General features: G+C 32.3%; 1 protein-coding gene across 1 annotated transcript; it reads left to right on the forward strand.

Moving 5' to 3' along the window:
• The first annotated feature begins 4,062 nt into the window (after positions 1 to 4,062).
• LOC138899964 (uncharacterized) lies at positions 4,063 to 12,824 on the forward strand. Its single transcript, XM_070186666.1, has 3 exons — positions 4,063 to 4,180; positions 11,284 to 12,321; positions 12,721 to 12,824. Exons 1-3 carry the CDS (start codon positions 4,063 to 4,065, stop codon positions 12,822 to 12,824), a joined length of 1,260 nt encoding a protein of 419 aa, XP_070042767.1.
• Positions 12,825 to 14,867: the final 2,043 nt, after the last annotated feature.

The raw sequence follows: 14,867 nt of genomic DNA on the forward strand, positions 1-14,867 counted from the left end.
ATTCAAGGATGTTCTTCCATGGGGTAAGGTCTAAACCATAACCTAAGTATTTTCCTTTGATTCATTCCCTTGGTTTAAGCTTTAATCCACGATTTTAATTGAAATCCCATTTAATTCTTTAAATCAAGACCTAGGGTTATGTCAAAAATTTTAAAAGTTTAAAATGAGTTAGAGGCATTTATTTCTCGATTCCTTTTGGGGTTTTGTCCTCTTATATTAGGGAAACATCATACTTGAATTTGGCTAGTTTTGGAGGAGTCTTTCGGGAGTTATGGGACCCAACTAGTGTGGGTTGGACTCTTGGGTTATGAACACCCAAGAGCGATGTTTTGGCGAATTGGTTGAGCTATCCGACTCCGATTAAGTTAGTTTTTGTTCATGTGAGCTTGTTTTGGTTAGGGCTTCGCTCGGGTATGCTTGGATTCAGAATCCAAGGTGGGCCCAACATTGACTTTTGTTTACTTTTTGGTTGACTTCGTGCTTTTGATTAAACATTCTACCTTTATCGTTTGGGTTTGTTTCCTTTGGCATTATTTGATTTTCTTGACATTCTTTTGGCTAGTTTCGAGCCGTTCAGAGGTTGATACGCGCAAGACGGCATTTCTAGAGTATTGTTTGGCTTGCTCAGTATTGTTTTGGCTTGTTTGAGGTAAGTATTTTATCTAAACTTGGTTGAGGCACTAGTTGCCTGAATTATTTGTAATAGCTACGTACTATAGGTATATGTGTGGGGTTTGAGCCCATGTTCTAACACTGAGGATATTTATCCATGCTCGGGTTGTGCTTAGGCTATGAAAAGCCTAGTATTGGCTGTTAAGCCTTAAGCTATGATATTTCTCATATTTGTAACATTGTGTGAACTATTTGAGCCATGTTTGAGGCTCCATAGAGGTTTAATCCCTGAATGAACTTGATAAATGCTATTCTGTGATGAAATTGCCGATTTTAGCTACGATAACACACTTTGCACATGCCTACACTTTAGTATGTCATTTAGCAGTCCAGGATCATGAGATTTTTTACTCATTCATCACATACATGTATTCTTGTTTATTTATTCCAGTGTGATATGATTGGACTGGATTCCTAGGTTAAGTGCCATCACGACGGGCTGGTTTTTGGGTCGTGACACAAAGCCTCCTGGACCAAAGGCATAGGACGGGTAATGCACGCATAGGATGCGATTTAGAATTGAACTAGAGTGCTCCGGGGCAAACAAATTTAAGATAGTAATTGGGTAGCAGGAGATGATAGTATGTGCCCGCTGAATAATACGAGCAACCCCTACCCTAAGGGAGTTGCGAAGTATTTTTTATGTTTCACGAGGTGATCATTTAGGCTAAAAAATATAGGATCCCCCTCCCCCCTATACGCTTACTACTTGCGCCCTTGTTTATTTGAACTTAGATCAAACTAGGTTGTACCTTATAGTCCTTAAAATATTACACCAATCACTTATTAATGTATAGTCTACTTCCTTCATATGCGCAATCTTCTTTATATTTGTTCACATATTAGCTGGATATTTCGATTCCGCCCTATCTTCCTTTAATTTACTTATTCACATAGGACAACTATAATCTAATAATCCTACATAGCTTAAAATTCGGGTAGGAACAACAGTTATGGATCTCGAAGAATGCCTAACCCCTTTTCTTCGAGGGAATTTGAGCCCTTACCCGATCTTTGGTGACATAAACTAGTTTTAATCAGAGTTACTTGCACATAAGTGTCCTAACGCACCTCAAATCATTAGGTGGCTCTTCTCTTTTAATACCCATTTTAAAGATTTATCACATGTCGCAACCCGCTTTCACGAGAAAATGGGGCGCAACATGTGCAGCGAGAGCCTGGGCTCCTCCCCAGCCTGTGAAGTAGCTAGGGAAACCGAGATCACACCCGCCTGAGTCATACCATGAGCCAAAGTCTCCTGGAGTCTAGGTGTAGCACTAGGTCTCTCTTGAGCTCGAGCTTGTCCCACCGGCTCAATATGATCAGGAATCTACTCACTCAGCTGGGTCTACTAGTGGCTCCTTAGTGGCTACTCTAGCAAGGCCCCTAACTGCCCCGCGTGCTCTACTCTTATCTTAGCCTCGGCCTCAACCTCCATGGGTCTATCCTGGGTTACTTGAACCTGCACCGTTGTTCCAAAAGAATGTGTCCTTGCCATGTGTGAGTGAATACAAGAGCAAGGGTTCAAACAAATCCGCACGATAGAGAATGAAAGAAAGAGAAGTTTTCCTAACAGTCGTGTGGCCTTTCGAAGATAAGTACAAACGTCTCTGTACAGATCTGCAAGACTCTACTAGACTTGTTCATGACTCGTGAGACCTAAGCAACCTAGGGATTTGATAACAAGATGTCACGACCAAAAACTACCACCAAGCATGATGACACCTAACCCACTTGATAGGCAAGAAAATCATACAAAAAATAATAATAAATAAAGAATAATTGAGTCTGAAAGTCGAATAATCATAGATAAGTACCAAATCAATGCAACAAATCCCCAGTAACTCGTAACACTAAATCATGAGCTCTAATATATGAATACAAGTATGATAATACAATATGCTACCAGAAACATTAACAGTAATGAAAGATAGAAGGAAATTATAGGGACCACAATCAGGATGCAGCTCTACCTTGGGTCTCACCGCAATAGAAATAGCTCTCAATACTTAGTTGTGTCCAACTCCTGGATCTGCACAATTAAGTACAGAGTGTAGTATGAGTACAATAGACCCCATATACTCAGTAAGTATCATGACTAAACTCGGCAAGGTAGTGGCGAGGGTGGCCAATGATACTCACTTGTCAATCCTGTATAGTTCATGAATATATATATATATATATATATATATATATACACACACAACAATAGTACTGGAATCTAATCATAAAGTACAGGTAAGGCCTACTGTGCATATAGAGAAAATATGCACAAGCATTGTAAACAAACTAATAGTTCAGCATATTGCAAAAGTATGCATCTGATATCAAATAATCTGTCAACAGTTACATATAGAGAAGATATGCATGTATAACAAGTCAAGATATACACACTAACATACAGAGAAGATATGTTCCATGATGCATTCCACCAAGTAAAGTAGGATATAGAGAAGATATGCATATGAAGGAATTTACACATTTCAGAGCTAGCATATAGAGAAGATATGCGAAAAAATGATGTGTATATCCAAGGAGTTTGCATATAAAAAAGATACCCAAAGCCCAAACACTCATCGGCTTTCATAATCTGCGTGTATGTCATCAAGAGAGAAACATGAAAGGATGACCCTAGGGGGATAGATCTTTATCCACACACTGCAGTGATAACTCCCGTGCCATAATCATAATGATCGCACAGACAACTCACATGCTGTAATAACTCAACCCGCACTGATCGCTCACATTCTGTCAAACTTGTCCATCTCACAGAAAGCATAACAAGAATACATGTATACGAACATCGTATATCAAAACAGATACTCATGGACCGAGGAAAATAATATGCTAAGGTGTATGCATGTGCGAAGTGAACGACTACAACTTAGATTAGGCGATTACTCCATACAACAATGAGTATCATGTCCAAACAAGAAATCAACACCTACAAAGGAAACAACAACAAAATTCAGCATTGAAATTCAACAAAATTCAGCAATAATTTTGAAGGATTTGCCTAATGCTAAAGGAAACAACAAGGCCTTAACTACAGCTCTTGTCTCTCACAACATGGAGACATTGAAAATGTTTGATAATCTGAGCATGACAGTAGCTTTTACTCCAGGTGGTAATACAATTTTGGGGGATCAACAAGCAATACATATTGTGCAAGAAAGACTAACTGGGCAGCAGCAAATTGGTTATAGAACTCCAGCTATTTTAGCATAAGATCGAAGGCTACTGGATGTTTTGGTAAGTATAAAATATTCCTTTAATTCAACTCAAATATTTAGCACTGGACACACGGCTAAGAACATGAACAATATCCAAAACTTTGAGCAACATCAAGGTAAGGAAATCATGGAAAAGACACACAACCTAAATGTGTAGATGACACAAGATATTGCCCAAAACTCATCAGATGCAGTTAACGTGGAAAGAGATATGTATGAAGAAAGAGAGGAAGAAGAAATGCTACAAGAATGTCGAGCAGAGGCAGCTAAAAGAGGTGATTTATCACTTATGCATAGTGAAAAAATTAAGAAGTCACACATAAGGAAGAAGAAGTATATGTTAGGCGACTCCCAATGAGAGTTGCAAAGAAAAAAGTGGTTGCCCTAACCACGCCAACGAGATCCAACTGTTCCAGAAGGAAATAATGAATTTTGAATGCATATTCAATAGGTTTGATGAAGATGACAAAGAGCTACAACTTAAAGAAGTCACAAGTTTGAATAAGAAGGGGCAAGACTCAATCTTCTACTACATTTTATTAGCATAGCTATGTGTATCATCATCAAATAGTATGTTATAAACTTTGTGATGATCATAGAATACTTAGTCCTTTCTAGTTCTTACTTTTTACATGCTTGCTAGTAGGTGAGGATATTTTATGCCTCAATAGGATTTGTAAAGTAAGGTCTAGCCCAGTATGTGTTTTGCTTATGTCTTATGCCTTTGGGAATGTATCCAAATGGCTATGAGATGATATGCCCTCGTGAGACTTTGCCGGCAGCTACAGCATGATGCTCTGCATGAGGCTGCCTTCATAAGGCAAACGAGGCACAGAGGAGTGATTATATAGCCAAGGCATAGAGGCAACACTACTGTAATTTAATCGGATGAGAAAGCTTTCTCATAAAATTCTCTTTGTAGTGGGATTATTCTAATTATTTCTGATATACATTCTAATACATATTCTATGTATTCTATATCTTGGGTTCTTTGATATTGTTCTATATTATCTTTTACTAGGGTTTTTAGTAAATTTATATTATCTGTAGTTTGTTGCCAGTATTGTAGATATGTATGATTCATTATATGTTATCAAAATATAGATCTAGTTCATATAAGTCTGTTTCTGGTATAATTAGTTCTATCCAGTTTTGATTCATTATTTCTGTTATTTCAAAACTAATTAGTTTTTCATAGATTATTCTTCTTACATCATTATTAATGGTTTTTAGTATATATAGTATAAGTGTTTTATAACTAATATCGTCATCTATTAAGTAAGTGTTCATCTTATCATATGATTTGCTAAACATATTCCTTTTAATCTCTATGTTTATTATCCTTATTAATCATATTATAATAAGTTATTTTAATCACCTTTTCTGGTCACTACCATGATTTTCTGCTTCAATCAATTACTCTAACAGCGCTTCAACTCTTGTTTACTCCCCTAAACGGCCTCCTGCCTACCGGTTTCAACTTTAGGATGCATAGTCTGGGCTTACCTATTCTTAGCATATTTTTATGGCAAACTTACTTAAGATGATTTTTATAACAGTATTATTATATGATGGATAATTATAATCTACATGTATGAGATTATCAGGAATATAATGAATTAGCTACTCATAGTTATAATATGACATACCTGGTTTTGTATGTTCCTGATGTCTTCTTGTTGATTTATAGTTTTCATATTTTTTTGTTAATCCTTAGCTTCTTGATTCATAGCTTTCCTTTAGCTTTCCTGTATTTTCTGTATTTTGTATTTTAGAGAGAAGAGAGAGAAGCCCTTGGATGCTAATGTGCAGCCTATCTTATTTCATAAATGAAAGGCTTATTTAAAGATTACAAAATGACTTTTACTATTCATGAACGACCTTTACTGTTCATGAAACTGACTCTTGACTCTTACTATTCATGAACGACCTTTACTGTTCATGAAACTGACTCTTGACTCTTACTATTTATGAACGACCTTTACTGTTCATGAAACTGACTCTTACTATTTACTTTACGACTTTTACAAAAAATAAAATAACATAAAGAAAAAGAAAAGAATCTAATATATCTTTCATATTATTTTGTCTGCCATATATCTTTGTCGTCTAGCTTGTCGTCTTCTTTTTCAGTAATCTTCTTCTTGTTTATTCCAGTTGTACGTCTGGAACAATATTATCTTCTCCTTTGCATTTTGAGCATATGTGGTCTGGATATTTGTGACTGATTAACTTGCAATATCTTGTTAATAATTCTGGAGAAATAAAATTTGTCCTTATAGCTCTTGTGGGTTGTAGATTGTTCTGGCTTCAAAAGACTTAAGACCCATTGTCTTAATTCTTCCATATCTGGTTCTCGTATTTCTCTGCAATTTGAATATATCATTGTCTGTTCTCTTGAATAATAACTCCAAATAGCATTCTGGTTTAGGTAGTTGTTTGCTAGTTCATTTAGTATAGTGGATATTCCGATAATCCTTTTATTTGCATAAAAGTCTGGAATATTTATTTTTTCTATCTCTTCTTGTTCTTCTATTTTTTCTGGTACGAGCATCTCTCTTGTAAGTCCGATCTTGATAACTTGTATAATAGGTTTTATTTCTTCATAAAGTATTTCTGCTATAGCTGAATAAAATCTTATATAGAACAATGTTCCTTTGGTTATCCTTTTGTATTGCATAAATGCTCTGTATAATTCTGGTATGGTAGCTATCTCTTGTCCTGTTTGTGTGTATACTGTATCTAGTAATCTGTAATTGTAGCAAGTGGCTACTAGTTTTGCATTTGTATTTGGTAGTGCTATTAGTTTATTATATCCTGTTAGATAATGAGTAATATAATCTTCATCTGGATTTTGGGTAGTTTGGGATCTTGGATTTTTGTTTAGGAAGTTTTGTATTTTGTATATGTTGTCTATATATGTACGGGTTATATGGTTATATGTCTTTTTGGCTTGGTTCAGGCTTTCTTTGTAGGTGTTTATTTGTGGTGGTAGGAATATTTCTTTCTGGGTATGTTGGATATTTTTCTGTATGAATGGTTTTGAAAATAGATTGTTCATATTTGTATTTGTATATCTAGGTTTAATTTCTTCCTTCCTCTTTGCAGATAAACTGCTAGCTGTGCTACTTCCTGCAACTGCATTTAACAAACTGTTATGAGTTTTTAGGTGTTTCTCAACGTCACCTTCTAGCTCTGGAATTTTAGAGACTTCTGATCGTCTTATCTCCGCATTTTTCAAGTCATGCTGCTGACCACTAGCTGTTTTCTTTATTATCTGTATCTCTTCTTCTATGCTTTCCACTTTTTTACAAAGTGTAGTCATAGCTAAGAGTAGATTTTTCATTGTATTATCTGGTTCAGTTTGGGTAGCTTTGTCTTGATAAGTAATCTGCAACAACATTCTTGTTAGTAGTGATTATTTCAATTGTAAATGTAAAGTTTAATATATTTAATACCAGTCCGCGTATTTCTTTTGTTGTAACTGAATCTTGTACTTTTCTGGTTATGCACATTTTAACTTGGGTGTTATCTGTTCTTACAATAAATCTGTTGTAAACTATATAGACAACATATACAAAATACAAAACTTCCTAAACAAAAATCCAAGATCCCAAACTACCCAAAATCCAGATGAAGATTATATTACTCATTATCTAACAGGATATAATAAACTAATAGCACTACTAAATACAAATGCAAAACTAGTAGCCACTTGCCACAATTTGGATGTACAGATAAATATTATAATAAAAAATGGAAAACAAAGAAATATAATAAATACAAGTCAAAATATAAAAATAAAAAACCAAGAAAAAGATATTATGTAAAAAATTATCAGAATAAAAGACCATTTAGACCAAAAAAGAAATTAACAGAATGTACTTGTTATAACTGTGGAAAATTAGGACATATAGCTAAAGACTGTAAAGCACCTAGAAACTTAAAGAAAAAACAAATAACTGAAATCATAATTGATGATGAAGAATATATGCAAATGGAATATATAGACTATGAACTAGATAGTGAAGATAGTGTATATGAAATATCAGATATAGAAGATGAAATAGGAGATGAAATAACTAAAGAAGATGATGAAACCTAAGGATTAAAAAAGAAATAGAAGTAATAACACGAGAAGAATATAAAGATGAAGAATCCTCAGAACAAAAAATTATATTTGATAATAATATATTTGAACAAATAAAAGAAAAAGAATTAGACCTCAGTGTCGAAAAAATATTTGAAGTACCTACAATAAAAAATTGGTTCAAAAGACAAAAAGAAGAATATTACGTGGTTAGTCAAAAAGAACATATAATTGACTGTAAATATACAAAAGGAAAAGCCAAAATACCAATAATAAATAAAAGAATAATAAATAAAGAAATACAAGATATAAAGGCAAGAAACCCAATTAAATATGTACACCTAGGAGGAACTGAAATACTAATAAAAGCATGTTTCAGGGAAGGAATAGATACCCCTATAGAAATATATTTAGCAGATGATAGAATAATTCAACCTATAGAAAAAAGCATAATAAGTGCAATAAAAGGAAATCTCATATATCAAAAATTCAAATTCATAATAAGTGCCAACTATTCAATAGCAATAAACGATAAGAATATAGATAAATCATTAGTACTATACTGGAAAATGTCAGGAATAGAATTAACACCTGGAAGTAAAATATTTACAGCTAGATGTAAAAATCTATACGTCTTAACAACAAAACATAAAATAGCAGCAAAAAATAAAATTAATAAAATCAAAATAGAAAACCCGTTTGAAAGAATAGTTACAGTTATTGACAATAATGAATATAGTTATAAAGAAATTGACATGGAAGAGGATTTAGAAATAGTGAAAGAAAGATTAAGTACATCAAGTATACCAAACCAATTAACTTATGAAACACCAACATCATCAAGAATAAGTACATCAAGAAGAGAATATATAATCCCAAAAAATTTAATAAAAAACACAAAAGAAAAAATAAATACATACCACTACTATATAACTGGAATCATGGAACAAAGAAAATATCAAATATTAATAAATACAGGACAAGAAGAAAACTATATCACAAGAGAATTAGTAACAGAAACTGAAATAATAACTACTGAACAATTATGCCCTGAATTACCTAAAGAATTAATAATAAATGAAGAAATAACAGAAAAAGAAATAATTATTGGAGGAATACCTCTAATAATACAATTTAAAATATATCAAGAAAACGAAAATGAAAACATTACACTAGGAATAAAATGGTTAGAAAAAGTAAAACCATACAGTCTAGGAGATAAGCAATTAACAATAACATGCAAAGATAAGAAAATAATAATAAAAAGAACAGAAGAATGAAAATATATATACTCGCAAAAGTCATAGTAGAAGGATATTATAATAGATACTATACACCAATGATAGATACAGGAGCAGAAGCTAATATATGTAAATATAATTGTTTACCAACAGATAAATGGGAAAAATTAAAAACACCTATGGTAGTAACAGGATTTAATAATGAAGGTAGTATGATTAACTACAAAGCCAAAAATGTAAAAATACAAATATGGAATAAAATATTAACTATAGAAGAAATATATAACTTTGAATTCACTACGAAAGATATGTTACTAGGAATGCCATTTTTAGACAAATTATACCCACACATAATAACAAGAACACACTGGTGGTTTACCACACCATGTAAAAATAAAGTAGGAGCAAAAAGAATAAATAATAAACAACGAAAAACTACAGAATGGATACGAGGAAATGAAAAAATCACACAAAAATTAGAAAATATAAGTAAAAATACAACTACTCAATTAGAAATTATTATATTCACAATAGACAAAGTAAAAATAATCCAGAATGAATTAGAAAAATTATATAATGATAACCCTCTAAAAGGATGGAATAAACATAAGACAAAAATAAAAATAGAATTAATAGAGGAAAATAGTATAATAACACAAAAACCCTTAAAATATAACTTTGATGATTTAGCAGAATTTAAAATGCATATAAAAGAACTATTAGATAACAATTATATACAAGAAAGTAATAGTAAACATACAAGTCCAGCATTCATAGTAAATAAACATAGTGAACGAAAAAGAGGAAAAAGTAGAATGGTTATAGATTACCGAAATTTAAATGCAAAAACTAAAACATATAATTACCCAATACCTAACAAAATATTAAAAATAAGACAAATCCAAGGATATAATTACTTTAGCAAATTTGACTGTAAATGAGGATTTTACCATCTAAAACTAGAAGATGAATCTAAAAAACTAATAGCATTTACAGTGCCACAAGGATTTTATGAATGGAATGTTTTACCATTTGGATATAAAAATGCACCAGGAAGATACCAACATTTTATGGATAATTATTTTAACCAACTAGAGAATTGTATAGTATATATAGATGATATATTACTATATTCAAGAACACAAGATGAACATATAAAATTATTAGAAAAATTCATACATATTATAGAAAACTCTGGTATAAGCTTAAGCAAAACCAAAGCAGAAATTATGAAGAATCAGATAGAATTTTTAGGAATACAAATAGATAAAAATGGAATAAAAATACAAACACACATAGTACAAAAAATAATCAATCTTGATGAAAATATAGATACAAAAAAGAAATTACAATCATTTTTAGGATTAGTAAACCAAGTAAGAGAATATATACCTAAATTAGCAGAAAACCTAAAACCTCTACAGAAAAAACTAAAAAAGGATGTAGAATATGGGTTCGATGAAAAAGATAAAGAACAAATAAGGAAGATTAAAATATTGTGTAAGAAACTACCAAAATTATACTTCCCAGATGAAAATAAGAAATTTACTTATATTGTAGAAACAGATTCGAGTAATCATAGTTATGGAGGAGTTCTTAAATATAAATATGATAAAGAAAAAATAGAACACCATTGTAGATATTACTCAGGATCTTATACGGAACCACAAGAAAGATGGGAAATAAATAGAAAAGAATTATTTGCATTATATAAATATTTATTAGCATTTGAACCATATATAGTTTACAACAGATTTATTGTAAGAACAGATAACACCCAAGTTAAATGGTGGATAACCAGAAAAGTACAAGATTCAGTTACAACAAAAGAAATACGCAGACTGGTATTAAATATATTAAACTTTACATTTACAATTGAAATAATCACTACTAACAAGAATGTTGTTGCAGATTACTTATCAAGACAAAGCTACCCAAACTGAACCAGATAATACAATGGAAAATCTACTCTTAGCTATGACTACACTTTGTAAAAAAGTGGAAAGCATAGAAGAAGAGATACAGATAATAAAGAAAACAGCTAGTGGTCAGCAGCATGACTTGAAAAATGCGGAGATAAGACGATCGGAAGTCTCTAAAATTCCAGAGCTAGAAGGTGACGTTGAGAAACACCTAAAAACTCATAACAGTTTGTTAAATGCAGTTGCAGGAAGCAGCACAGCTAGCAGTTTATCTGCAAAGAAAAAGGAAGAAATTAAACCTAGATATACAAATACAAATATGAACAATCTATTTTCAAAACCATTCATACAGAAAAATATCCAAAATACCCAGAAAGAAATATTCCTACCACCACAGATAAACACCTACAAAGAAAGCCTAAACCAAGCCAAAAAGACATACAACCATATAACCCGTACATATATAGACAACATATATAAAATACAAAACTTCCTAAACAAAAATCCAAGATCCCAAACTACCCAAAATCCAGATGAAGATTATATTACTCATTATCTAACAGGATATAATAAACTAATAGCACTACCAAATACAAATGCAAAACTAGTAGCCACTTGCTACAATTACGGATTACTAGATACAGTATACACACAAACAGGACAAGAGATAGCTACCATACCAGAATTATACAGAGCATTTATGCAATACAAAAGGATAACCAAAGGAACATTGTTCTATATAAGATTTTATTCAGCTACAGCAGAAATACTATATGAAGAAATAAAACCTATTATACAAGTTATCAAGATCGGACTTACAAGAGAGATGCTCGTACCGGAAAAAATAGAAGAACAAGAAGAGATAGAAAAAATAAATATTCCAGACTTTTATGCAAATAAAAGGATTATCGGAATATCCACTATACTAAATGAACTAGCAAACAACTACCTAAACCAGAATGCTATTTGGAGTTATTATTCAAGAGAACAGACAATGATATATTCAAATTGCAGAGAAATACGAGAACCAGATATGGAAGAATTAAGACAATGGGTCTTAAGTCTTTTGAAGCCAGAACAATCTACAACCACAAGAGCTATAAGGACAAATTTTATTTCTCCAGAATTATTAACAAGATATTGCAAGTTAATCAGTCACAAATATCCAGACCACATATGCTCAAAATGTAAAGGAGAAGATAATATTGTTCCAGACGTACAACTGGAATAAACAAGAAGAAGATTACTGAAGAAGAAGACGACAAGCTAGACGACAAAGATATATGGCAGACAAAATAATATGAAAGATATATTAGATTCTTTTCTTTTTCTTTATGTTATTTTATTTTTTGTAAAAGTCGTAAAGTAAATAGTAAGAGTCAGTTTCATGAACAGTAAAGGTCGTTCATAAATAGTAAGAGTCAAGAGTCAGTTTCATGAACAGTAAAGGTCGTTCATGAATAGTAAGAGTCAAGAGTCAGTTTCATGAACAGTAAAGGTCGTTCATGAATAGTAAAAGTCATTTTGTAATCTTTAAATAAGCCTTTCGTTTATGAAATAAGATAGGCTGCACATTAGCATCCAAGGGCTTCTCTCTCTTCTCTCTAAAATACAAAATACAGAAAATACAGGAAAGCTAAAGGAAAGCTATGAATCAAGAAGCTAAGGATTAACAAAAAAATATGAAAACTATAAATCAACAAGAAGACATCAGGAACATACAAAACCAGGTATGTCATATTATAACTATGAGTAGTTAATTCATTATATTCCTGATAATCTCATACATGTAGATTATAATTATCCATCATATAATAATACTGTTATAAAAATCATCTTAAGTAAGTTTGCCATGAAAATATGCTAAGAATAGGTAAGCCCAGACTATGCATCCTAAAGTTGAAACCGGTAGGCAGGAGGCCGTTTAGGGGAGTAAACAAGAGTTGAAGCGCTGTTAGGGTAACTGATTGAAGCAGAAAATCATGGTAGTGACCAGAAAAGGTGATTAAAATAACTTATTATAATATGATGAATAAGGATAATAAACATAGAGATTAAAAGGAATATGTTTAGCAAATCATATGATAAGATGAACACTTACTTAATAGATGACGATATTAGTTATAAAACACTTATACTATATAATGATGTAAGAAGAATAATCTATGAAAAACTAATTAGTTTTGAAATAACAGAAATAATGAATCAAAACTGGACAGAACTAATTATACCAGAAACAGACTTATATGAACTAGATCTATATTTTGATAACATATAATGAATCATACATATCTACAATACTGGCAACAAACTACAGATAATATAAATTTACTAAAAACCCTAGTAAAAGATAATATAGAACAATATCAAAGAACCCAAGATATAGAATACATAGAATATGTATTAGAATGTATATCAGAAATAATTAGAATAATCCCACTACAAAGAGAATTTTATGAGAAAGCTTTCTCATCTGATTAAATTATAAATGAAAACAATAAGGACCTACAAAATGGTATCAAAGCTATACTCTCTGTTAAGTCTTATCTTTAAGTAAATTGCTTCCCTTGTCCCTTAAGTTTTAGTTCATATAGTCCTCTTTTTTTGGGTAATATATATATATATAGTTCTCTTTTACCTATCCCAACCACCGATAAAAGAGAGAAAAAGATGAAACTACCACATGACAATATGCTGGAAGAACTTAAATAGCATCAGCAACTTTAATGCCCGCATTCTTGGCCCAGTCCTCTGGTGTGGAAACATCAGCCATGATTTGCTCTTCACCACGCCAAAGAATCTGAAACCCAAATACAAATATTATCACAGAATAGCTATCTGACGAACATTTTAGGCCACGACTGAATGGAAAAACAAGAGATCTAACCTTGAGTAAAGACAGTTGAGGTATGAGATAATGCATGATAACAATAAGTAATTACCCTAACAATGACGCCAAAATCTTTAGCTATGATAGCATCCATTAAAACGGTCTTCTCATCACATTAGCAACAGTTTCTTCTGACTGGCGAGATGAAATTGTTAATGAGTTCTTTAATTCCTTCTGGTTGATATACAAATGAAAAACATGCAAGAAATGTTCTGCGCATCATACTAACATTTTCGGTGTGTTTGGCCAAAAGTTTGACTAGTGTGTCCCTGTTTATGATAACCTGCAAAGAAATTTTATTCAGCCTATCCAATACAATAAAATGGAAAGCATTTTCAAATGAGCATAAAGAGATTAAGATATTTTTTATCTCTTAAGTTGTTCTTCCGGATTGGTCGCTCAAGATCTTTGGTATTTATTCGGATCAAGTGAACTCGTATGTCCAATTTCTACTGGATGCACGCCAATGGGGCCTCCAATAAGTATATTAGGATTGGCTCTGATCCCCTTATAACCTATGCTCGTTTATGGGCACATACCGGTACGGGTATGTGCAAGTACCCGGTACAGGGAACGTTAAATGTTTTGCTATTACCACCCCCAAAAAAAAAAAAAAAACATACACCCTTGTCACACTTTCGACGTGGACAGTCAAAGGAAAATATGAAGGATCTGTGTAACAGAATAAAGAACATATTTGGTGCATAGAAGGAACAAAAGGAGGATCTGGAATCCCCAAATAAGACATCATGAGATGACTCATCCAAGGACAATTCACACTTTGATGAGGATTTATCTTTTGTGTGTGCAGATAAATCC

Source organism: Nicotiana tomentosiformis, chromosome 10, assembly GCF_000390325.3.
Source record: "Nicotiana tomentosiformis chromosome 10, ASM39032v3, whole genome shotgun sequence".
Taxonomy (NCBI): Eukaryota; Viridiplantae; Streptophyta; class Magnoliopsida; order Solanales; family Solanaceae; genus Nicotiana; species Nicotiana tomentosiformis.

What these genes read in the sequence shown, in the direction of transcription:
- LOC138899964 (XM_070186666.1), top strand. Translation starts at nt 4,063, where the DNA reads ATGACACAAGATATTGCCCAAAACTCATCAGATGCAGTTAACGTGGAA. An exon ending in AGCAGAGGCAGCTAAAAGAG is followed by an intron (nt 4,181 to 11,283) that starts GTGATTTATCAC and finishes AAACAGCTAGTG; the next exon opens with GTCAGCAGCATGACTTGAAA. An exon ending in CAAGTTAATCAGTCACAAAT is followed by an intron (nt 12,322 to 12,720) that starts ATCCAGACCACA and finishes TTATGAAATAAG; the next exon opens with ATAGGCTGCACATTAGCATC.